A 25,719-nucleotide genomic window follows, 5' to 3' on the forward strand; every position below is an offset into this window, starting at 1 on the left:
GCTGTTTGTAATGCCTCCGTTCCTCAAATTCTCTCTTTCTTTTGTCAGACTGGGGTGTTGTGTGAGTGACGCCTTGTTACCATGACGACCCACGTGACCCTGGAGGATGCTCTGTCCAATGTGGACCTGCTGGAGGAGCTGCCCCTCCCGGACCAGCAGCCATGCATCGAACCCCCTCCGTCTTCTATCATGTACCAGGTATTCATTCACGTGATCTCTCACGGCCCTCCATCGCTTTTCATTTGAGTGTTTCGGTGTAACCCCCTCCCCCCTGCCCAATCACCATTTTTCACTCTCTTTCTTACTTCTCCAGGCCAATTTTGACACCAACTTCGAAGACAGGAATGCGTTTGTTACTGGCATCGCCCGTTACATAGAGCAAGCCACAGTCCACTCCAGCATGGTGAGATGTTTGTTCTTCTTGCGAAATAACCCAGTTGTCACGACGACTCCTCCTATTCATTTTTACATCTGCCGGGTTGCATGTATGTTTGTAGCCTATTTTAATTCCTCTTTCAGTGAACACAAAGACAACTGTGGGAAGCAGCCTCTCACACTTAAAGAGAGCCTTGTTTTCTGGGGATTGATTATCATTTGGGTCTTTTGTTTGAATTTGGCAAGGCCGACAGCAGGACACACATTCACTCAGTGGTGAATCAGGCATCCGATGGACCACTAAACCTCTTCCCTCTGATGGTGAATGAATGGAGAGTGTGATTTGACTGGTAAAGAGGGGAAGTAGAGCTTCATTTAACCTTGTTTAAATGGGAAGTACCACTGAGGTTAAAACCAGTCTATTTGAGGACACCCCTCTTTTAGCCGCACTGATGGAGACATCTGTCTCACCTACTTCTGAATGGAAGAAATGCTTACCCTACTTAAATATTTATCATACACTATTCATCTGGGAACCTGTTATTTATGTGCATGTATTTTGTGTCGTCTAAATGCCTTCACTTAATTGAAGCCAAACACTATTTCAGGAATAAATCTGATACTACATTCACTCACTTTATACTGTGTTATGTTTTGTGCAGAATGAGATGCTGGAGGAAGGACATGAGTATGCTGTGATGCTTTACACCTGGAGAAGCTGCTCCAGAGCCATTCCCCAGGTGACACACAAACTTCATCTTTGCACACACACGCTCGCAATCTTAAACATTTTTTTTATTAAAACTTTCCTTATTTCACAATTTGTCTTTTCCATCTTGACCTTGTTCTTTGTTTAGTCAGCTCTTTAGTAGAATTTCCTTTTGTAAAATAAACATAGTTCTTATGAATACTTGGCATCCATTCAGGGAGTGAATACACAGACAACAGGCACTGAAATGCAGTGGAGGAATGTACCATTAGTACCATCAACGACTGCACAAGTTGGAGGTCCCTTCCATTTTATACAACTTTATAGTTATGTTCCACTACATCTCAGAGGCAAATGTTTTTCATCCTCTTTTTGTCCATTGAAAACCCCTGGACTGGATAAGCACTGCATTTGCTCTTTTCTATCTATTTTGGTGCTATTTTTTCACTCTTTTCTGCAAGGAAAACAAATAAATCTCTATAATAATAAAAACAGAATTATATAGTTAAGACCAAAAAAGTAAATATTGTTCAACCAATATATTCACTACCTCATACATGGATGAATTTGATAAACGGAAGGACTTGGTGTTCTTTTGTGGGCTGAGAAAGTGTGCTGCCATCTTGAGCAAAATAAACTTTTTCAAACCCATCTTGGATCAGTGGGAAATGGATTTCTATGAAGGGAAAAACATTGCTGTTTTTCTGAGCTTGTGAAAAGTTGACTTTTTAGAGATGTGGTTCTCTCAAGACAATGACACAACATGATGGTTTGCTGTAGAATAAGCTGTTCCACACTATGTTGAGTAGTTCATTTGAGCACAGCCTTAACACTGATGACAGTAAAGTGCAACATACACATTAATGCAGTAGTAATATGCCCCCAAAAATATCATACATTTTACCGTACATTTACCAGTTTAATTAACAGCCACAAAGTAAAAAAGGATTATATGGAACACATTTACATCCTTGTCAAAGCATCCAAATCTGCACTCAGACTTGACTTAAATATCCAAACTACTGATATGTTTCATCTGTGCCGTTCTGCAGTAGCAAGTGTTGTAATGGCGCCCTCTTGTGTTTCTCAGGTAAAATGTAACGAGCAGCCCAACAGAGTTGAGATCTATGAGAAAACGGTGGAGGTGTTAGAACCTGAAGTGACCAAGCTCATGAAGTTCATGTACTTCCAGGTACGACAGATTTCACCCTACTCTTATATTTATCAGTTTAACCAGGCCATCCGTTAATATTACGTACCACTGGCTGGTACTGTCCAGAGGTGTTTATTTGCATATCCATTTAATGCCACTGTTTTTTGTGAGCATTTACTTATTCACATACAAGTGTAGTTATTTGCTGACTGTCATTTATTTTGTCACTCACAGCGAAAAGCCATCGAGCGTTTCTGTAGTGAAGTCAAGCGTCTGTGCCACGCTGAGAGAAGGAAGGACTTCGTGTCAGAGGCCTATCTGCTCACACTGGGGAAATTTATCAACATGTTTGCAGTCCTGGATGAACTGAAGAACATGAAGTGCAGCGTCAAGAATGATCACTCTGCCTACAAGAGGTACTTAAGCGTCATTTCATTTCTGATTTTCCAGAAACGTATCATGATATGGGAAAGAATTTAAAAAAGTAAAACTGTCTCTCGGATATTTTCAGGGCCGCCCAGTTCTTGAGAAAGATGGCTGACCCTCAGTCCATCCAGGAGTCCCAGAACCTCTCCATGTTTTTAGCCAACCACAACAGGATCACTCAGGTTGGTGGTGCTCCGACTAGACTTGTCAGGGTTCCCACATATCCTGGAAAACCTGGAAAATGATTGACCAATTTTCCCGTCATGGAAAACTTATATGGAAAATGAGAAAAAAGGTCAAATGTCCTGGAAACAGTTAAGTTATACTGGAACATTATTTAGCCTCCCCCTGCCTTGTGACCTTGTGTGCCTGAACTCAGATGAAACAGAGGAAATTGTTTTTCAGTGATTTATTGAAAACATACAACTATTTTTAGAGGAAGTGCAGGAGACAAAGTAAGAGAAAAGAGAAAGTTGAGTTAGGAATTGCCCAATTGAACATTGTAGCTCCAGTTTGTCAGGCTAATGAAGTGCTACACTATAATCAGTGGGTGTGTTTGCATTATTCTATGATACATTTGTCATAATTATTTTTCATAGATAAATTATTGCCATAGACTGCACATCAAATGTCTGAGTAATAAACATAGAAACAATCTGGGTAAATGCAAGTTACAAGTTACATTATGTTTGTGTCTGAAATAAACTAAACTAAACTAAACAACTGTAGAAAAGAACACTTCCAAAGAATGAAGGGGACAGGGGAACGGATTAGTGTAGTGGCTGAAAATGTCCTGGTAAAGTCCTGGAAAATAATTTCAGGGAAAGAGTGGGAACCCTGACTGTGTTTATACAAAATATGGCAACTTGCAGTAATAACATTTCTTCCTAGAAGGGCTTCAACACCAGAATAATGAGGTGTTTCACAAAATTAAATCCCATATTGTAGCTGCAAATGCAGTGAGTTATGGAGAAATATAAAAAGCAATAAAAGTTTCAAGACATCAGAGATAAAAACATAATATGAAAAACATTAAAATATTTGTAGAGGCGTGACGAAATTTACTCTTAACAATTCGTTCGGCTGAGGCGCTGATTCTGCTGATCTGATATTTTGGAGCAGTTTGTTCCACAATGTCAGAGGTTAAACAATGAAAGTGTGATCCCACAATCCCTTTTTATTTTAATCTTGGACTGTGGATTTTGTAACAGCACTTGATTCGTTAATCTGAGGGTCAGCCCATGAGAGTCAGCCCTTGTAGGGATTTAAAACTAATCAATAGAACCTTGAAATGAATCCTATAAGGGATGGGAGCCAGTGTGAATTTGGCTAAGACTACCTCCATGTCCTCCCTGTCGATTATTTACGTTTGGAGAAGTCTGGCTGCTGCATGTTCAACCAGTGGTGTCTTTTAGGCAAGTAAATAATTAATTGCACTAATCTATGTGTGAGTAAATGAGGGTGCAGATATTTTTGGAATGCACTGATTTGATTTTTAACCCTTTTAAGTGCCAAAGTCGCAACATAACTGAATGAAACAGACCAGAGCTCCAGATAGAGTTGTCAAATCTTGTTGCCACCTTCCACTAATAAATGGCAGAGATGTGCTCCTTCAGTCCTAACACCATTTCAGGGCATGTTTCTATTCAAAGTCAAGAAGAAAATTGAGTTTGAAAGGCTTGGTCTCGAGCTGGTTTAGTAAGTAAGTGAAGTTTATTTAGTTTTAGTTTTGATAGATAAGGACAGATTTGGGTACGGAAAAGCTACTAAAACTTACTGCATTTTACTTTGTACTAATGTATAAGTTCATTTATTTTAAGGATTAGATGACAAAAACCAAAAACACAAAGAAAACTTCTGTGTAAATATGTTTAAAGTTCAATTTTACTTAAAGTTATCTAATCCAATCTGGCTGCCACCATGTGACATCACAATATGCAAATTAGATGAGTACATTTACTGTCATACCCAATATTTTTCTCATTTCCAATGCCTTTATCTCTAACCATTTCTAAGCTACAGCATCTTGAAATCTTGATATTAAATTGTAATAATTTCTGAAAATTTCAGTTTTCAGTGGGAGAATTCAGTCAGACTTTTAATTCCCTCTGTTTTTGTTTTAGTTGGTAGTAGTATTGAAATATGCTGATGATTTATCTGCTGTAGGAGCCCTCTGTCTGTAAATGTGTCACTATTAGAGCATTTTATATGCATATATTTATATATTTTTCTCTTTCTGTTGTATTGATAGTTTCTTTCCTGCTACTTTTTGTTATACTTGAATGGAGCGACTGTAACTCCTATTAATTTCCCCCTGCGATTAATAATGTATCCTGATTGTGATTTATGTGAAAGTGACATATTGTCCCATCTCTGGTCCTGTCTAGTGCCTGCACCAACAGTTGGAGGTGATTCCTGGCTACGAGGAGCTTTTGGCAGACATCGTCAACATCTGTGTAGATTATTACGAGAACAAGATGTATTTGACACCCAGTGAGAAACACATGCTGCTGAAGGTACGAAACATTTGACTACGGTCAGTAGTTATTCTTCTTCATCTTCAACCTTTATTTAACTAAATAAAGCCCATTCATTAAGATCAGGATCTCGTTCATAAACGTGACCTGGCCAAGAGGTCAGCAGCACATGTCATCAGAACAGTTATGAGAAAGTGACACTATAGATTAAAACATACAATTTTAGAGGTGCACTAGTGTTTTCAACAAGAAGTGCAGGAGCTATAACACAATAACAAACAATCATTTAAAATTTAAAAACACAGGCACTGTCTAATGTTCTCATGCTGTCTGTCTCTCAGGATAGAACAGAAGGCTCCAAGTGGAATAACTTCAGAGAGTTTCAGTTCAGTCTGTAGACGGGGTTCCTCTGGGCCCTTTAAAAGTCTTGAATTTACAAATCTGCATTTAATACCTTAAAAATTCTTTAAAAGGTATTAAATTTTATATGGTAAATCTTAAGTTATGTGACCATAAACTGACTTAAATGTGTATAAATGTGTCTGTTAAATGTCCAAGCAGCAAAGAAAGTAACGTTAGTCAACTCAGTTCCACCCATTCCAAACAGACGATTTATACTGAAATTAGGAACCAATTAAAGCACTGTAAGGCACTTTGAATTGCCTTGTGTATAAATGGTGCTATACAAATAAATTTGCCTTGCCAATTATCGCTAACTTTCCAGCCCTCAGTGAGAAATGACTCCGAACAATGGGAATCAAGGCATTGGAGTAAATGAATACATTTTCCTAAATTCTAGGAGTCACAAATTTTGGCCAGTATGGATGTGAAATAGGCATTAAATTCTGTTCGAAGTCCTCTTAAAAAGTCTTCAACTGAACTTATAGAAACCTGTAGGAACCCTGGTAGAGTATTCCATGCTGAGGAGGTAGCAAAGCTGAAAGCTCTTTTTCCAGATTCAGTCCTTACCCAAGGAACAAATAAAACAAGTGTAGTGCAAGAACACAAGGCATCGCAGCTGCTTGTTTTCTGCAATAAAGTGCACAAATAAGGAGGAATCAAACTTCAAAGAACCTTATAAATTAGGGTCCGCCAATGTGCATATCTGCGTACACTCAGACAACGAAGTTTGATTTCATATATAATTCACAGTTGTTGTCTAGCTGGCTGTGTGTCCTTTTGTCAACACGGTAACACATGTCTGTCTGTCTGTTAGGTGATGGGCTTTGGTCTGTACCTCATGGATGGGAATGTGAGTAACATCTACAAACTAGATGCTAAAAAGAGAATCAACCTGAGCAAGATTGACAAGTTCTTCAAAGTAAGTTTTTTTTTTCTCAGCATCTTTTCTTTTCAGTGATGTGTTTGTGTGTGTGACCTGACGCTGAGGCTGACGCTCTTTTCTTTCTGTTTGTTTTGTAGCTTCAAGTGGTGCCACTATTCGGAGACATGCAGATAGAGCTGTCACGCTACATTGAGACAAGCGCTCACTACGAAGAGAACAAGTCCAAGTAAGATTTAGCTGTTTGCATAATTACTTAAAGGAATGCTATCAACCTTTTGCACAACCAGAACAGCTTGTCTCAGTCCACGTCCAAAATCGTTGACCGCCGAGCCATCTGCTCCCACCCACCTCCAAACTCTTTACGCCCCTCCGTTCTTCTGTGCCCAGGTGGACGTGCACCCAGAGCAGCATCTCACCGCAGTACAACCTGTGCGAGCAGATGGTGCAGATCAGGGAGGACCACATCCGTTTCATCTCGGAGCTGGCGCGTTACAGCAACAGCGAAGTGGTGACGGGTTCGGGCCTGGACAGCCAGAAGTCGGACGAGGAGTACAGGGAGCTGTTCGACCTGGCTCTGAGGGGTCTGCAGCTGCTGTCCAAGTGGAGCACACATGTCATGGAAGTTGTGAGTAAAGCGAGGAATTGATTGTATGTGTGTGTGTGTGGGTGGGTAGGTGGGTAAAACTGACCACGAAGCAGTCGATATCTGTGGGATTAGGAGATATGAAAGGTTTGCGGTTTGGCCATTGATTGTTTCTCTTTGATCTGTTTATAGCTCCCTTTAATCTCTATTTGTTTCTTTCAGTACTCGTGGAAGCTGGTCCACCCCACAGATAAATTTTGCAATAAGGACTGTCCAGGCACGGCCGAGGAATATGAACGGGCCACGCGTTACAATTACACCAGTGAAGAGAAATTCGCCCTAGTGGAGGTTATCGCCATGATCAAAGGGTTGCAGGTAAAACACTGGTCTTTTATATCAACAAATATATACTAAGAGGCATTAAAAACGCTAATGTAAAATACAAAATGTACCATTCATTCATCGTCTGAACCGCCTTGTCCTCGAAAGGGTTGCTGGAGCCTATCCCAGCTACCACTGAGCAAAGGCAGGGTACACCTTTGATGTGTAGCCAGGTCGTCACAGGGCTGACTTATGCCACGTTTTCCTACGTGGAACCAGCTCGGCTCGGCTCAGCTCGGCTCGACTCGGTATTCCTGGAGACCGTTTCCATTACAGGATACTACTGACTTTATAGTACCTGGACGTCATAGCGATGTGGCATGTTATTTCTGTGTCGTCTGCTTAGAGAGTTGCTGATAAACTCGCTCGTTGCGTGTTGTCTCGTTTGAATTTTTATGTCGGCCACCAAAGACTGAATCTCCTCGACCGACCGTGGTGTAGTTTTGGGCTGTTATCATGTGGATTAATATTTACTGTCAACTTCCGCATTTGTTTTTTGTAAAACAGCAGGTGACAGAGAAAACTGTCTGACCAATCAGTGGTCTGCAGTGTTATACGTCACAGTTTAGTATCTGGTCCCCAGTCCTGGAACCTCAGCGGAGGTGATACCACAAAACTAGTACCGGGTACCAGATTCCAGGTCCTTTTTCGTAATGGAAATGCAAAAAGGCTGAGTCGAGTCGAGTCTAGCCGGTACCATGCAGTGGAAACGCGGCAATAGAGACGAACAACCAAACACTCACATTCGCACCTACAGGCCTTTTAGATTAGCTAATTAACCTAACCTAACTAACCTGCATGTCTTTTCATGATAGTACGCGGAGAGAACCCATTTAAAGGTCCACCCCTGCTGGAATCGAACCCAGAACCTTCTTGCTGCATTTAGAAAGAAATGTAACAAAACCAGTAAATGTAGTGAAGTAGGGATTGAATCGTCATTTCACGTAAATAGTATTCCAAGCCCTAGTCAGCATCATTAGTCCAAAACATTTCCCACTTGCACATTAATCCACAAAAAGAAAAGTGCGTCATAAAATGTTTGTGCAATGTCTTGTTAGCCCACTGCCAATAAAAAGTCCTCAATGCCACGAAGGATACAGGCGCTATTGGCAGAAAATGGTGGACACACATTGAGATCGTGTCCAGAAGAAATTAATTTCATCCATCTTACAGTTCTTGATGTCTACAATGTGTCACTAACCTTGTCCATAATGTATTGTCCATTATTGTGTTTTTGATGCCTCTTGGTATATTTTAATAATGTACTGTGTACCAAAACCTTCCACCTGTCAGTCATTTTTTCCCTGATGACGATGATGGTTCTGTGTAACCTGTAGGTTCTGATGGGCCGGATGGAGTCTGTGTTCAACCAGGCCATCAGGAACACCATCTACGCAGCGCTACAGGACTTTGCCCAAATGACCCTTCGAGAGCCTCTACGCCAGGCTGTACGCAAGAAGAAGAACGTCCTCATCAGGTACCCATGCAGAGAAATAGACTAACCTTAGAGTGGGACTGTGACTCTTCGAGGCCTAAATGACATCTCTTTTCTGTAGTGTTCTCCAGGCCATTCGAAAGACCGTCTGTGACTGGGAGGGAGCCAGGGAACCTCCAAATGACCCCTGCCTGAGAGGGGAGAAGGACCCCAAAGGTGGATTTGATATCAAAGTCCCCCGCAGAGCCGTCGGACCCTCCAGCACACAGGTAAGACCCGGAATTAATCAGTGTGATGAGGGAAACTGAGGAAGAGTGGTGTATTGAATCACCTGGTTAAGACTGAGCAGATGAAGATACTTTACTTTCAAAAGACACAAAGGCCAAATATGGACAAAAGTATTGGGACACATTGAATTTTTTTCTAACAGGGGTCTCCGCTACAAAACAATAACGACAAATGTCATAATAGAGTTTTTTATTGTGATAAATATAATTGCACTGGTTAGTTTTACTTAAATTGTTATCTTTGCTTCCAAAATGCCTTGGAGATCACTTTTACTTAATTTCTCTCAACATTAATTTAGTTTTTTATGTTTTTTGATCCATGACTATGATTTTAGATGTTCAAACCATCTACTTTCTTCACATCTCACTCAGGAAGAAAAATCTCCCATTAAACTTTAAGAAAGTATTGATGTTTGTAGACTGTATGGACAAAAATATTGGAATACATTGACTACAGCTGTAAGATGTCCTGCTCATGCTGATTTGAGATAAAAAACAATATTTCCTTAAAGTTTAAAGGGAGATTTTTGTTCTTTTAATTTAAACAGAACTAACCAATGCAAAATTTATCACAATATAAAACTATATTATGACATTTGTCATTATTTTTTTGTAGTCCAGGCCCCTGTTAGAAAAGAAACACCTGAATTCAACGTGTCTGTATACTTTTGTCCATATAGTGTCGTTTGACTTGCAAAGGTTACACTTGTTGAAAACTCATGCCTCTCTATATAACTCATAAATTATTCTATAATTCATTCATTCACCTCAAAGCCTGACTGTACACACATTGCCTGGTCAGCTGCTCTACTTCCCTGAACTGTTGCTGTGTTTCCTGCAGACAAATTAATTCTTTAATAGTGACAATTTAATGGGAAAGCCATATTCACCTAATAGAATCATATAACCACTTATAAATGGTTACTCCTGCTGATAATCTGACAACTGGCGTACACATGACAGAATCCAGAGAACTATTTAACCATAGCTAAACAAAGCCTGTAACATTAGCCAGCAGGTTTACATTTAAATCAACATGGCCTCTGATTTTAGTTAAATTATTAACAGTTGCAAAGACTGAATCATGTACATATTTCTTCTCTTCTTATTTTCAGTGGCATGTTGGCAGCATACAAACACACAGACAAAAATAACATGTAATTCTGACTGTAATGGGCTTCATTATTTGAACCATAACGTAATGGAACCGACTTCATACAAATACCGGTAGAGACATGTTTCAACTGTTCATATGTACATCTACACCCATAAGGCTGTTCTCAACAGGTTAAAGCAGTCTCACAGCCTGTGTGAGAAACACATCTCATCTCAAGTCTCGCTGGAGACGTGTCACCCACAGTTTCAACACACACCCTCTGGCTTTTGCCTGTTTCTCACTTGAGCATGTGGTTTTCTGCAAAAATAGACTGTGAAAAGAACTGTTAACGTTGACATCATACCTGCAACATTTTACATATCTGACGCTTCTGCTGCATATTTCTAAATGTATTTATTTTTATGAATATTTATAATATCCTTGTCTGAACACAATATGAAATAAACTTTAAATGAAGTGTTATTCCTGTCATTGTTAATGTGTATCTAAAATATGACAACTACAGTTGTGTAGCTGCAGTGCTGGTGTTAGCAGTTAGACACTGTTAGGGTAGGCAGTGTGGCCTTAGGGAAGAAAAAAATGAATGACACCTGCAGCACAGTTTGAGTTCCAGTGTGATATTCATTTCTAACCTGGAAAGGAAACGAATGAAATACTTCCCCTTCATTGCAGAGTAGTACTTGTTTCTTGAACCAGTTCCATTTTACATATGAAGAACAATGTCAAAGTTATTTTATGTTGTTGCTTTTTTATGGTTTGTCGGATTGGTGTGTGTCTGTCTCCTAAAATTCGCTCATGTTAAATTTTGAAGATAACTTTTTTGTCATTTATCTCCTCTTTGTGCTCAAGCTGTACATGGTGCGCACAATGCTGGAGTCATTGATAGCTGATAAGAGCGGCTCTAAGAAGACTCTTCGCAGCAGTCTGGATGGACCCATAGTGGTGGCCATAGAAGACTTCCATAAACAATCCTTTTTCTTCACACACCTGCTCAACTTCAGTGGTGAGGAGAACCTCTCAGTATTGACTTAAGACAAATCAAAGATACAAAGCTGTGGCCCTGCTTTGCAGTTCTTGAAGGTAATCCCCTCTGTGCCTGCCCCCTGTGCAGAGGCCCTGCAGCAGTGCTGCGACTTGTCTCAGCTGTGGTTCAGAGAGTTCTTCCTGGAGCTCACCATGGGCCGCAGAATCCAGTTCCCCATCGAGATGTCAATGCCCTGGATCCTCACAGACCACATTCTGGAGACAAAGGAGCCCTCCATGATGGAGTAAGAGAAAGCACCTACTGACAAAACTCCAACTGGGTTTGATTTTTATGTGTTCTTTTGAAAAAGCTTACGACAATATAACCTACTTTCTTTGTTTTCCAGATATGTACTGTATCCTCTAGACTTGTATAATGACAGCGGCTACTACGCACTCACTAAATTCAAGAAACAGTTCCTGTATGATGAAATTGAGGCTGAGGTAAAAATTGAATGGCTGACCTCACTCAATCCCATTGCTTTTGTCCACATTGTTTATTGTATATTTTGAAACGCTATCTTACTTGATTTATTTTATTTTTTACCGCATGCTTCTTACCTACTCCATGTTCTATGTATGCATCAAACCACTGAAGCAAATCCCTAGTCATGTGAACCCTGTTTACGTACATGGCAATAAACATGATTCTGACATATTGGATGAAACAGATCCTTTAGCATTGAAATACGTTAACTCTGTGTTAATACTTCTAAATGTGCTTGTTTGCAGGTAAACCTCTGCTTTGATCAGTTCGTCTATAAGTTAGCTGATCAGATATTTGCCTACTACAAAGCAATGGCTGGAAGGTAGGAGAGAAAACTGAATGTGTTTATACTTGGAGTTATTGGCACTATAGTGTAACATTCTCCACAGATTTAACTTTGACTTTTTCTGCATGTCACAGTGTCCTCCTAGACAAGCGTTTCAGAGCAGAGTGTAAAAACTATGGTGTCATCATCCCATACCCTCCGTCAAACCGTTACGAGACGCTGCTCAAGCAGAGACATGTACAGGTAAAGTAGTTTTCATTTCTGTCTTTAAACACACAACAAGTGGCCATTCTGTCTTGTATAAAATACCCTTTTTCCCGTCTGTGTTCTGCAGCTGCTAGGTCGCTCTATCGACCTGAACCGTCTGATCACCCAGAGGATCTCAGCAGCGATGTACAAGTCTCTGGACCATGCCATCAGCCGCTTCGAGAGCGAGGACCTCACTTCCATAGTGGTAAGATCACAGAGTCTGAACGTACACAAACAGGATGTACTAACAAGTCAAGTGTATCTTCATTGTCTTCATATCGTCATGACATCAAAACAACTCCAACTACTTATGCGTGTCTCTGTTTAACAGGAGTTGGAGTGGTTGCTGGAAATAAACAGACTAACTCACCGGCTCCTGTCAAAGCACATGACCCTGGACAGCTTTGACGCCATGTTCCGGGAGGCCAACCACAACGTCTCCGCCCCCTATGGACGAATCACTCTCCATGTCTTCTGGGAGCTCAACTTTGATTTCCTCCCCAACTATTGCTACAATGGATCCACAAACCGGTCAGTTTTCTGGATTATGCCTGTTGTTCTGCTTTTTCCATTGCCTGATTTTTCTCTTAATTTAATTTTTTGTTAACTTTTTTTATTTTCAGCTTTGTACGTACAGCCATTCCCTTCACCCAGGAGCCTCAAAGGGACAAACCAGCCAATGTGCAGCCTTACTACCTGTATGGGTCCAAGGTGTGTTTAACATCAACGTCAAATATAATATCGTGAAGTAATCTCATATCCTCCATTTAGGTTTTAGTATTTTTACAAGATAGTTAGACAGACAAAAACTGGTAACAATATTTATTAGGGATGCACCAATACCAGTGTCGGGTATTGGTCCGATACTGATGACGTGTCCATCTACTCGTACTCGTAAAAGTCTTCCGATATACCCACACTGATACCATTTTACACCAGCATGATGTTCACCAGGTACGCGGCAGAGGAGTAATGTCAGCAGTGTGGAGATTTTTCAAAATAAACGACGGTGACAAAAGTAACGGTGACTGAAAGTTACGTTAAAGACACAAACGGATACGGATGGAGCATGTTGTCCGTCCTCTGCGTACATTCTACACATAATTCTGTCCGTTTTCCAGGACCTAGCGGATGCGTAACCAGAGCCATATAAAAACCATCATATTATCTTTTATATAAGGCTCTGTGCATACCCGGCGGAGAAGCAGTGCCACCGAGAACCACAGAAGTGGCGAATCTTTTCAAAGAGTGACTGCGTGAGTTAGTGAAAAACTACTGACATATTTATGACAACTAACTTCATCAGTATCAACATTAGTATCCACATTAGTATTACTTCTTCTGTCGTCGCCATGTTTGTTATTATTGACTTTATTCTTTTTCTTCTCCAAAAACTTTACTCTTCTTCATGGTATTTGTCCAGTATGGTTAATTAAGAGCAGCGCCCTCTGGTGGATTGATTGAGAAACACTCATTCCAACACATTAAATGTCAGTAGCAGCATTTTGTTCCAGTCAGACTAATGACAACGGCAATAAAGCACATTTTCAAAAGTAACTAAGAACTGTAATGGTATTATTAAGCACTCATATTGGTACTCGGTATCAGCAAGTAATCAAATGTAAGTGCTTGTGCTTGTACTTGTACTCGGTCTGGAAAACAGTGGTATCGGTGCATCCCTAATATTTGTAAAGGATACCCACCACGCACTGCCAAATTAACACTATGTCCAACCTGTTTCCTTCCTTCCTTCTTCTTTTCTCAGCCTCTGAACATTGCCTACTCCCACATATACAGCTCCTACAGAAACTTCGTTGGCCCGCCTCACTTCAAGACCATCTGCCGTCTCCTTGGTTACCAAGGCATTGCTGTCGTGATGGAGGAGCTGCTTAAGATTGTCAAGAGCCTGGTATTTATCTTCATTTTGCACACATGTTGCCCTCCTCTCAGTGTGCTGGAGTCTGTACAGTGTACAGTTAATCTTTTTGTTCCTTTATTGTGCCCTCTCCTCCTCTTGCCTGCTGTGCTCTATCTGTCTTCTTGTCACTCTCCAGTTACAGGGCACCATCCTGCAGTATGTAAAAACTCTGATAGAAGTCATGCCCAAAATCTGCCGCCTGCCGCGCCATGAGTACGGCTCCCCAGGTGAGTTTATAGTATTAGTATTGTTAACACTGGAAAAGGAGCATTTCATGTGTGTGTTTTTGGCTTTTTTTTGGCATCTGTAGTATTATCTTGTCCAGTTGTGTAATGTGTGTTGCATTCAGGCTGAGAAGACCAAGAGGAAGCGCTTGCTATTAGAGATAGGCTAAATTGGTTTGGCGGATTAATGGCGCTGAAAGGACATTTTACAAACTGACAGTATCAGCAGAACTTGGTTCCAGTTGTGGCTGATGGCTAGTATCAGACTTCTCCAATGGAATAACTGATTTACTGGGAAAATAATACCTCAAGACATAACAATCATTTCAACCTACAGTTTAAATGGTTATTGTAAAGGTCTGGTGTGTACAATTTGTGGGATTCAGGTGGATGTGATTCAGTGGGGGCTGCTCGTCTCTCAGACAGGGGAAGCTCATTGTCGGCTTACATAAAAAAAAAAAAAAAAAAAAGTCAAGTTATTTAAACATACATTCGGCCCTCCGTTCCTTTTTAAGAAAATGGTCAGTAACCTTATCGTACCAAGTAGGCGTCTTTTCCAGGGACTGGACCAGTGTCCTCTCTGCTTAGATTGCCTTGGCCCAGTGTGTTGTGGATGTAAGACTTCAGCCTTTTTAAACTACAGATGCTCCTTTCACTGCGACCTAGCCGACAGTATGATTGATTTATATCTACAAAACGATATTAAACTCGAACAAGAAATGATTAAATTATGTAACTGAAACAAGAAAACAGTGAAATTATGTTAACTTGAAACAAGGAAGTACAATGAGTGTGTTTTATTTACAGTGCAAGAAATGAACGAGTAATTTTGTAGTGGTTTCTCTGACTTCACAGCAGAATGTGTGACGATATTAACTGAACTGTGTCAGTGAAGGAGTGGATCTGAAAACAGCTGTCAATCAAACGGGATTCAGCCTTTCGACTGATCCTCCAATCAGCACGTGGGATTCTGGCGTCCAGCCCGGCTGAGCTCCGCCCACAGCTCCATTCACCCCCAGAGACGCCCGGCGTCCGGGGGCGGGACAACATTGTGGCATTTATCCAATTACTGTCCAGTTTAGAGGCAATGAAAAAAACTGTTCCACTCAGTCCCATTGAAGCCCAAAGACGCCCGCAGTCTACGGACAAATGCACTGAGCAGAGATGTGTGAGAAAACAGACACGGGAATGGAGAAGTGAACAATATCGCATCCGTTGATTTGTGATAAAGCTGATTTGAACGAACTCATCTTTAAGATGAACGTGTTCTAACACATTTATAGTCAATAAAATGTCAACACAACCGTACATATTTAACCATTTAATTTTCGTAATTTTAGGGGAAGCCGGGCCTCCCTTGCAGTCTATGAGAAATCGCCACTGATGTGATTGCAGAAAAGAAGTGTAATATTCATAATTAGTATATTATCACATGAAAAAGGGAATTGTGGAGTTTTCTACGATAGAATAAGCTGTAAATATCTGTTAATTGGACATACTGACTTTCACAGATTACAACGCACATGTTTCTACAGCAGCTCATAGCCTTTTTACTCCTCATTTTATCGATAATATTGTTGTACTCTGTTAACTTGATGTCGCCACTGTTGTACAAATATAGCAGATGTGATATGACTTGAATGTACAAAGACCATTAATAAACGATTGAACTAAGGTATGAAATTACAATAGACTATAGCAGAGCTAGTTCAGTGGGGCGCGGTGAGAAGAGAACGAGAGCACCAGTCAATTGATGGTAAACAATGTGGAAATAATGATAAAATCAGCCATTTCTGTTTTCACCCGACTGTTTTTAAACAGGTGAATGAAGATGATTATCTCCATTATGCAAAATTACCATAGTTATTTCAAATAATTGAGATACGGTAATTATGTAACATTTGTGATTGCTATACTCTCAAGTGCATTCTAGGCGAGAACAGATGAAAGACTAGAGCACAATGCATTTAACGTTTATTGCGTTTATAATTACATATTAACATATGACCATCACGTTTAGGCTGCAGTTAGTGCCATATTGTGTTGCTGTATGATTTTAATGGATTTATGCATAACATACTTCACAAGCTAATCCATTGGCTATTTTACCTGCGATGTGCAATATCCTCCTGAGACCCAGGACAGTGGAAATTTTAGCTCTTTTACATTAAACAATTGTCTTGATTGGAAAATGCATAATGCAACTGTTTTTTCAGATACATTTTTTAAATAATTTGTTTTTATTTATTTATTTTTTAATGGAATGTCTTTTGCAAAGGACAGCATTTTTTAAGGGAAACTGTCAAACTTTTGTCCCCTACAGAGGACAAAAATGCATTGCTAGGTCTTAGGAGGGTATATATGCATGTGTCTATACTAAGGTCAGATAAAGCACTTAGAATAGTTTCTTTGTGTGATGGAAGTCTAGAGACACCTCAAACAGAACATGCAGTTTCCCTCTAATTTAATCCGAACTCAGTGCTGCTTGTTCACTTCTGTAGTGTTTTATGCACAAACTACCTCTCTGAGTGCAGTAAGTGCTTAGACTTGAGACATTGCTAGAATAAGAATCAGATATAACCTGAAGCAGCAGTAAAAATGTTTGCAGCAGAGGAAAATGCTGACATCATATAAAGCACTACATCAACCAGACTCAAACAAACAGTATTGTAAAACAGTTCACAGGGTTCGAAGGAGTCAGTTGAGGACACAGTGGGGAAAAGAGTACCTGCTGAGGTGAAAACAGATTTTGTGCTGAATAATATAAGTAAAGCAAATACAGGAGAAGTTGTAAAGAATTTAACACAATGTAAAAAGTCTTGCGGAAGACTTTTTACTTGTCTTTTACTTCTGTCCAGCTGGTTTCAGTGAATTTCCTGACCTGCCCGTGTGCATTTTGGCTCGGACTCACTGTGCAGATTAGAAGCCAGTCAGATGGGATATCCTTATGAGAAGATCTTAGTAATCTGTAGATTACTGATGTTCTGTACCCTGAGTTCTCTACCTGGCTTACAGCTCGTGATCTTACTCTCAGCAGTTAATGATCCTCCCATCCCCTACTTTGAGGGCGTGATGTTCACACCAAATGTGGGTCAGGGCAGCCAGTCAAACCCGTTGACATCATCCTGGTCCATCCCAGTAGCGATAGATTATCACTGACATAATGAGGTGTTAATATGTATCACACTGAGGTGCTGATATAAATGACAGGTTGAGTGAAACAAGAGGCTTCAGGAATAAAATGTGTAAAAATAGATGCTAATACTTGCTAAGTGTAGAAACATCAATTACCAGGTTTCCTCTATATTTCTGCTCTCTTTCCCTACAGGTATCCTGGAGTTCTTCCACCATCAGCTCAAGGATATCATTGAGTATGCTGAGCTGAAGACAGATGTCTTCCAGAGCTTAAGGGAGGTGGGAAATGCCATCCTCTTCTGCCTGCTCATCGAGCAAGCTCTGGTAAGACATTTCCTATAATGATGTCTTTTTCCCATCGGACTGTTACAGCATTATACTATAGTGTTATTGTATTGATATCTTATATTACTTACTGTACTCTTTCTTGCCACATTTCCACCTAAAAGACTGTTTACTGCTTTAAAAACCTCTGTGGTCCCAGAGCATGCCCAGTGACTGGGAATGACAATGCTGTCTTGTTTTTTGTGTGGGTGACCAGTAACCTGGGTGCCTGAAGGTTTCTGCCTGATCCAATACCACAGGCAGAAATTGTCAGGCTCTCAGTCTAAGTGCCCCAGTGTGTTCTGTATTTATTATCTGTTTCTGAAATACAACTCTATTTTTCATTACACGCTGGCAACTTCCACAGGTGGTAAGGATTTAGGTCTTGTTGTTGGTATTCAATTAACAGTCTAGATATGTCTTCTCTCTTTTTCTCTTGTGGGTTTGGGCGGCTCTGTTTCTGTCTTTCTTTTTTTTTTTTTTTTTTGCTTGTTTGTTTTTCTTTTTACCACGTTTGGCACACAAGGTTTAACCTCCAATCAGCCATGGAAGCAAAAGGACTGAGAGCATTTAAAGTCTTGTTATTTTCCTCTTAGCAACCCGACATCTACCTGGAAAAATCGCACAGTCTGCAAATGACTTTAGATATCAAATTATATGAGAACTGATTAGTGCAAGTAATTAAATAAAAACCAAATAAAATCTGTGTCCTTTCTTCCATGGTAGAGATGATGGTGCATTTCTGGTTGGTTGTTGATACAGTCTTGTGCTTAAAACTGCACTTTAGCCTCCATCCTCTCTTCTGGTTCTGGGAGCTTGTAATGCCTGTGTACATAACACTTCTCACTTGTCATTATTACTCCCATTTCTCTCTGACTGCACTGGTTTGTGTGTGTGCTTTGGGTGTGGATGTTGCAGTGTGTCTTGCTTTTAACATTGCATGGCTCTCTCTTTTCACTTTTCACCCTTTAGCCGAGGTTTCAAGATGCTCCCTCTCTGTACTTGGTTTGCTCTCTTGCTTGTTGCCTTGATTAATAATCACCATGACAACCATGGATGGATAGATATACAGCCGCTTTGCCATTGGCTTAAAATCTACTTACACACTGAAGTTTTACCTCAGTAAGCTTACTCAGAATCTGACCTGTTGTGGCCTGTTGCTCCCAGCAGATTAGATGGGATTTCATACTCATGACATACTAATCCTACTATGGCTTGATAAACTAATAATAGACCTAATTACTAATCCAGCAGCATTCATGTGTAGTGTGGAGACAATTGCTTTAGTTCATCAAAACTACTATAGTAGCATAGCAGTTTGAAAACCTGCCTGAGTTTGAGAGTAAATGAAGGGATTTTGCAAGAAATATTTGCCATTACCTTCATATTACAACATCACCTCATGGCTACCCGCATGCTCTCTGTAAGAATGTCTGAAAAAGCAAAATGGGTGATCAGTGGAGTGCGATTAAAATGACCTGCTTTTGTGCTGTGCTTGAATCTTAGTCCCAGGAGGAAGTATGTGACCTGCTTCACGCTGCCCCCTTCCAGAACATACTACCCAGAGTCTACATCAAAGGTATAGAAGAGGATTTAAACCCAGAACCAGAATCTGGGCAATTATGTGAATCAGGGTCTGCTGAAAAATGTGTTGAACGCATGTGTGTGACCGTTTCCACAGAGGGAGAGCGTCTGGAGGTGAGAATGAAAAGGCTGGAGGCGAAGTACGCCCCACTCCACCTTGTGCCTCTAATTGAGAGGTTGGGAACCCCGCAGGTAAGGTCACTACCTCTATCCTATTTTTTTTCTGTTCTTCCCTTCCTATTTTTAATGATACATATATTTTGTTGCCTTTTTTTAACAGCAAATTGCCATTGCCCGTGAGGGGGACCTGCTGACCAAAGAACGTCTGTGCTGCGGCCTTTCCATGTTTGAGGTCATCCTGACACGCATTCGCAGTTTCCTGCAGGACGGGGTGTGGCGTGGGCCTCCACCTACCAATGGTGTGATGCATGTGGATGAGTGTATGGAGTTCCACCGCCTGTGGAGCGCCATGCAGTTTGTCTACTGCATCCCTGTTGGCACACACGAGTTCACAGCAGAGTGAGTAACAGCTGCCTGGTGCACGTAATGATGCTTTCTCACCACATGATACCAGCTTATCTCAAATCCACTCTTTCACTTTTCATACCAGGTTCTCCCCTATCCACTGTACAGTAAATACAGTAGCACCCTGATGCAGCTGGTTGTCATAGCAGCACTGCATATAACAGTAGTGACATCAACTACTGTGTGTCTTAACTGGAACAACTGTACCTCCTCATCTGAACACAGCAGAGTTTTGGAGGTTGACACATAATCAATGGAGGCTTTATTTTAAACTCACATTTTAAATTTGCAGACTGAAAAACCCAAAAGGAAATACAGAAAATTCAAATACACCTTGAATTATTACATGGAGAAATAAAAACATTTTTGTGCTTGGGAAAGGTGGAAAAATCAGTGTATATATTTATGTGCAATAGAAAAGGTTCAGCAAATTATATGGGTCTGCATGTAGCAAAAAAGGAGAATGCAACATTAACTTTTGTATTAATTATATAATTAGTTGAAGAAAAAGAAATGTCTTAGACCAGGGCTCACCAATCTTGGTCCTCAAGAGTTACTATCCTGCATCTTTTAGATGCTTCCCTCTCCCAGCACACCTTATTGTTATCAGGCTTCTGCAGAGCTTGATGATAGGCTTATCATTTGAATCAGGTGTGTTGGAAGAGGGATACATCTAAAACATGCAGGATAGTGGCTCTCCAGGACCAGGGTTGGTGACCCCTGGATTAGACAATGGGAAATGGGAAGGAAATGGCACAGTGTTGAAGAACTGAGGGGCAGTCTAGAGTAATGAATTGTTTCTGGGGACAAAAGCTAAAGCTAACTTAAGTTGTTTTTTTCTTGGGGGAGCACAGAACTTCTCTTAAGGCTCCCACACACTGTGCGATTTTTGACGGTCTCAGACGAAAGATAGCAATCAAGATAGAATCGTGGCGATATCTTTGGTCTTGGCCCTAAATTGGTGGTCCTACGTTGCACTGAGACAGGTTCAAGGACGGCCATTGTCAAGATCTTTTGACCAAAGACAGCCAGTGATAAAATTCTAAAATGGGCTTTATGCACAGCCCCACTACTATCCTGAACTTAAGACAGCTCCTTTATTTCCTGTTTTTCATTATTGGACACACTGATTAATCCAGGTGTGTCTGCTGCTTCTTGTTGGGACTACTGTGGTCAGACACACCTGGATTAATCAGTGTGTCCAATAATGAAAAACAGGAAATAAAGGAGCTGCCTTAAGTTCAGGAAGTAGTGGGGCTGTGCATAGAGCCCATTGTCAGAAATTTGGGGTGAGCATCTCACAGTGTGACTGCTGCTGTGACCTACAGCCACTAACTGACCAACAGAAATAAGATAAGATATGCCTTTATTAGTCCCACAAGGGGAAATTCCAGGTTTACAGCAGCAAGGTACAAAAGCACAGAAGAGTAAAAGAAGTGCAAAATCAAAAATTAAGACAAATCAAAAATCAAAAAACCTATATATACAATTTACAGCTGTGCACATGCTGATCATGCCACAGGTTGAACAGGGATATGGTTTAATGCACAGAATTCTTTGGAGCAGTTTCTGTTATGGAGCCTGACTGCTGCAGGAAGGAGAGACCTGCGCTACCTCTCCTTCACACATTTTGGGTGTATCATCCTGTCACTAATGGAGCTCCTTAGTGCAGTGAGTGTGTGTTGGAGGGGGTGAGAGTCTTTGTTAGTCATGGAGGACTGCTTGGCTGTCAACCTCCTCTCCCCCACCTCCTCCTCCTGTGATGCTGCTCCTCCAGCAGACCACTCTGTAGAAGATGGCAGAGGCCACAACAGAGTCATAACAGGTCTTCAGGAGTGCCCCCCACACCCCAAAGGACCTCAGCCTCCTGAGCAGATAGAGTCTGCTCTGACCTTTTTGTAAAGTGCAGTGTTGTTATCAGTCCAGTCCAGTTTATGGTTCAGATGAACATCCAGGTACTTATCGGATGTGTTCATCTCAATAGAAATGCAGTATGAAATGACGTGCTGATTAGCGTGACACTGAAAGTGACAGACCATAACAGATGCTAGCAGATGCTAACAAGGACTTATTTGAAGCCCTCTTTGCAAAATTTGCATCCTAAGTTGGCCTCTCTTTCTGAGCCACGACCATGTCCATATTCTCCTCCTCCTCCTTTTTTTGACTTGTTTTCCACACATATAAATGCCACAGGGACGAGGGTTCTGTTACTTCTTCGTATTTTCGTTTTTAGTGGATGGATTGCGCATGCTGATAATTAATTCTTGCGCATTCACATCGTCTCATGTACGTCATAGGCTGCGATTCAGCTCATGTTTTCATTGTGCAATCTACACACAGCATCGTACAATGTGCACACAGCAAACTTCATGTCGTACCCAAATTCATGCCGCACCGTGTGGCTTGCTGTGAACTTATAAGATTGTTAAAATCATACAGTGTGTGGGAGCCTTAACATCTCCCACCTCCTCAATCAACAGGTTGGGTAATATTTTATGGTACAAAACATATATTGTAACTTATATTTAACCAGCGAACCACAGTTATGGTGATAACGAACCAGCTCTTATTACTTGAATACAGTAGTGGATTAAAACATGCATGCATATGCATTAACTTTTGCTGATTTTCTGGTAATTCATTTGAAATTTTTAATGCATTTGGATGGAAACCCATTAAATAGTATAGTAGAGTAAATGAATAGAATATAAATACTTATAATAAAGGCTGCAATGACTGTAGTGTAGTCAAAGGCTGTTTAAAATATTTGATTTGTTCAGTCCTGTCCTGCACAGTGAGAACACAGTGATATTAACTGTTCTGCTCCTGAACTAATCAGTAGTCTGCAGTGTTTTGGTGTCACCTCAGTTAACTTAGAACCTCCATGGAGGTGAAAATAACAAAGTACCAGATACTATCCACTGCTGGCTGTTGCCTGGGAGTCTTCTGTGTAAGCATTCCACTGTGGAATGCAAATGCCACTGTATAATAACAGTGTGTTGTCCGTTCTTTGCCCTACAGACAGTGCTTTGGGGATGGGCTGAACTGGGCCGGCTGTGCCATCATTGTCCTGTTGGGACAGCAGCGTCGTTTTGACCTCTTTGACTTTTGCTACCACCTGCTAAAAGTCCAAAGACAGGATGGCAAGGATGAAATCATCAAAAATGTGGTGAGTATACTGTTACAGTAAAATGAATAAATAAAGGTTATTTGGTTTCAAACTCATGCACATGGGGATGGTAAGGTAGTCCTGACAGTCAGCGGTGCAGACAGGAGTCACAGTATGAACTGTTTTTAACAGGCAGCCTTTTAAAAATATCCGATATTTCTAATAACAAAAATGCTTGCCATATGTAGAATTTTTTCATTTGGACCTTACTGACAGGCTTTAACTGAAGCCATTATGTGCCCCACTTTATGATCATTAGACGTGTTTGACCAAAACATTCACCTCACACAGCACGAATATAAACATCTTAACCAACATGTGAAATACTTCTGACACATGCACCTTATTTTCCTAATCTCACCTGTATATATCCAAGATTGCCTGTATATATCCTTATTTGTTGTACGTATTTGTCATCTGTAGTATAGAGTTAGTTTATGTATATTTCAGTTGTTTTGGTGGTACTTTAGTAACATTTGTATATTTAATGTTTTATCCTGTAGTTTTTTCACTACATTTTCACTATTTTGTGGGGTATTTTTATAGAAGTGTTTTTACTGCTAAACTGATTTTCATTGTTGCTGTGACAGTGACAATAAAGATCTATTCTATTCTAAAACACTGAACACTAACTGATTGAGGCAGTAACAGTACTGTAATATATTATTGTTACTGTAATATTCTTCACTATTCTAAATACAACTGTCTGATTCTCTAAGCTGAGCATGCCACCACACATGAAACATGCAAACACCACTGTTACTACTTCCCACTATACTATTGATCAAGTAAAAGATGTGACTGTTACTAATTCAGTTTAGTTTTTAGTTTATTGTGGTTTGAGAAGGTGTGCTATGTGTGGCTCTCATGTATTGTGCCATGACGTCTGACTTAATGTTCATGCTGTAACTCCACCGTTCATTACTACAGGTTCATAGTAATCATTCTCTTCCTCCTCTCTGTTTTTCTCGACAGCCCCTGAAGAAAATGGCCGACCGCATCAGGAAGTACCAGATCCTGAATAATGAAATCTTTGCCATCCTGAACAAATACATGAAGGCAGTGGAGACGGACAGTTCCACTGTGGAGCACGTCCGCTGTTTCCAGCCTCCTATACACCAGTCCCTAGCTACCACCTGTTGAACAAAGACCCTTCACACATAGTGCACACACACACACACACACACACATACACACACACTTGTACACACATTCCCCATAGCTGTGCTAATTTCTGCCTCTTTCTGGTCTTTTTAGAGGTATTGAATATTACTATAGCTCCACACTGGCTCACAGAATCCAAAGACAAATCCCGTCACACTATTCCTCCACCTGAAAAGGGACTGTCTTTAAATTCTTCAAGCCTTTAACTCTTTTTGTGATGGACCAGACTAGAGGTGGAAGTGTAAATTCACATCCCTTTTGTTTTTGTTTTTTTTTGTTTTTTTTTATTTTAGTCTCTGTGTGGCTCTTACTCTGACTCATGCATGCCTTCTCTTACTCCTTCAACTGCACACTTGTGGATTGGGTGGTGACACAAATGCCAAACGAGTACCTTTCCTCAGTAATGTGGAGTCCCAAATGTTTATAACTGAAAATTAGGATTTGCAGTGAAAAGCAGTGACAAAAAATAGCATTGATTCTCTAAAAGGTACGACAAATAACAGACCTCTAAGTTGATTTTAAGTTCATTATGGTGCTCTAAGTGCTAACTGCTGCGACTTACAGTACCATTACCTGTCCTCTATTACGACCCAAACTTGTCTGTGCTATATTTCAGTCTCTGCTTATTTGTATAATAATCCAGTTTGCCCATATTCATGATGCATAGTGTCTATCATGATGGATTACAATACTTCTCGACCTCTGTCCCTGCTTGCTGTTCAATGACTGAAGGTCCATCGCATTTTTAAAACTCGCTTTTACGTACCTCACGTCACATCCGCTTTTCACGTCTCCAGAGCGCATTTTTATTCGGACGCAGTTCCACTGTAAATTTCACTGTTGAAATTAAGTGAAGTGTTGAGTCTTGTAATTGTTCTTGTTTTTAATTATTAATATTTTAATTTACACATCTTTGGTATACTTGCCTCTACTACTGACTGGAAACCTCATCAACAGCTTTTTTTTTTTTTTTTTTCCTTTTTCTTTTGTCTGTTGGAAAGATTTTTTTATATTCTGTACATGAATACAGTGATATTATTTACAATTTGGAAAAGACACACCTTCATCTGGGTAAATGTGTTTGCTTTTTCCAGAGTAAAAAAAAATAAAGATGAACAAAATAAGATTAGAAAATACCTCTAGGTTGTATAAAGACAGTGCTGTACTAGAACCTGTTTTGAGAGTGAATGGATGATGTTGGTCTGGCAGATCTATGAAATATTCTGCACATAAAATAAAAAAAAACATAACTAAAATGTCAGTTATAATTAAAGGGCAGTTTCCTAAATATAGTCAGTATTTACTGTTGTTGGACTTTTTCTTTAGATTTAGCAGTGTTATCGAAATATGCAAAATTTGTCCTTTTTTTCATATGAAGAAACAGATGATTATTAAGAAGTCAC

At 40.3% G+C, this 25,719-nt stretch overlaps 1 protein-coding gene across 2 annotated transcripts in view; it reads left to right on the forward strand.

Annotated features, from left to right (window-relative positions):
* cyfip2 (cytoplasmic FMR1 interacting protein 2) overlaps positions 1 to 25,552 on the forward strand; it is a 37,642-nt gene extending 12,090 nt beyond the window's left edge. Inside the window, exons 2-30 of one of the 2 annotated variants that reach the window (XM_030145189.1) lie at positions 49 to 198; positions 314 to 403; positions 1,038 to 1,115; positions 2,175 to 2,276; positions 2,472 to 2,653; positions 2,749 to 2,845; positions 5,051 to 5,179; positions 6,357 to 6,461; positions 6,563 to 6,651; positions 6,813 to 7,050; positions 7,231 to 7,383; positions 8,727 to 8,866; positions 8,946 to 9,093; positions 11,078 to 11,231; positions 11,340 to 11,496; positions 11,599 to 11,695; positions 11,984 to 12,060; positions 12,159 to 12,267; positions 12,359 to 12,478; positions 12,605 to 12,804; positions 12,897 to 12,984; positions 14,039 to 14,182; positions 14,328 to 14,418; positions 17,744 to 17,876; positions 19,380 to 19,453; positions 19,556 to 19,650; positions 19,739 to 19,977; positions 23,005 to 23,152; positions 24,128 to 25,552. In XM_030145189.1, coding sequence (XP_030001049.1) covers positions 82 to 198; positions 314 to 403; positions 1,038 to 1,115; positions 2,175 to 2,276; positions 2,472 to 2,653; positions 2,749 to 2,845; positions 5,051 to 5,179; positions 6,357 to 6,461; positions 6,563 to 6,651; positions 6,813 to 7,050; positions 7,231 to 7,383; positions 8,727 to 8,866; positions 8,946 to 9,093; positions 11,078 to 11,231; positions 11,340 to 11,496; positions 11,599 to 11,695; positions 11,984 to 12,060; positions 12,159 to 12,267; positions 12,359 to 12,478; positions 12,605 to 12,804; positions 12,897 to 12,984; positions 14,039 to 14,182; positions 14,328 to 14,418; positions 17,744 to 17,876; positions 19,380 to 19,453; positions 19,556 to 19,650; positions 19,739 to 19,977; positions 23,005 to 23,152; positions 24,128 to 24,295 — 3,762 coding nt within the window. In that variant the 5' untranslated portion in view covers positions 49 to 81 and the 3' untranslated portion in view covers positions 24,296 to 25,552. Of the gene's footprint in view, positions 1 to 48; positions 199 to 313; positions 404 to 1,037; positions 1,116 to 2,174; positions 2,277 to 2,471; positions 2,654 to 2,748; positions 2,846 to 5,050; positions 5,180 to 6,356; positions 6,462 to 6,562; positions 6,652 to 6,812; positions 7,051 to 7,230; positions 7,384 to 8,726; positions 8,867 to 8,945; positions 9,094 to 11,077; positions 11,232 to 11,339; positions 11,497 to 11,598; positions 11,696 to 11,983; positions 12,061 to 12,158; positions 12,268 to 12,358; positions 12,479 to 12,604; positions 12,805 to 12,896; positions 12,985 to 14,038; positions 14,183 to 14,327; positions 14,419 to 17,743; positions 17,877 to 18,241; positions 18,568 to 19,379; positions 19,454 to 19,555; positions 19,651 to 19,738; positions 19,978 to 23,004; positions 23,153 to 24,127 lie in introns of those variants that run through there. The other variant, XM_030145190.1, reaches the window with a different exon arrangement.
* Positions 25,553 to 25,719: the final 167 nt, after the last annotated feature.

This window comes from Sphaeramia orbicularis, chromosome 10, assembly GCF_902148855.1.
Source record: "Sphaeramia orbicularis chromosome 10, fSphaOr1.1, whole genome shotgun sequence".
Classification (NCBI taxonomy): Eukaryota; Metazoa; Chordata; class Actinopteri; order Kurtiformes; family Apogonidae; genus Sphaeramia; species Sphaeramia orbicularis.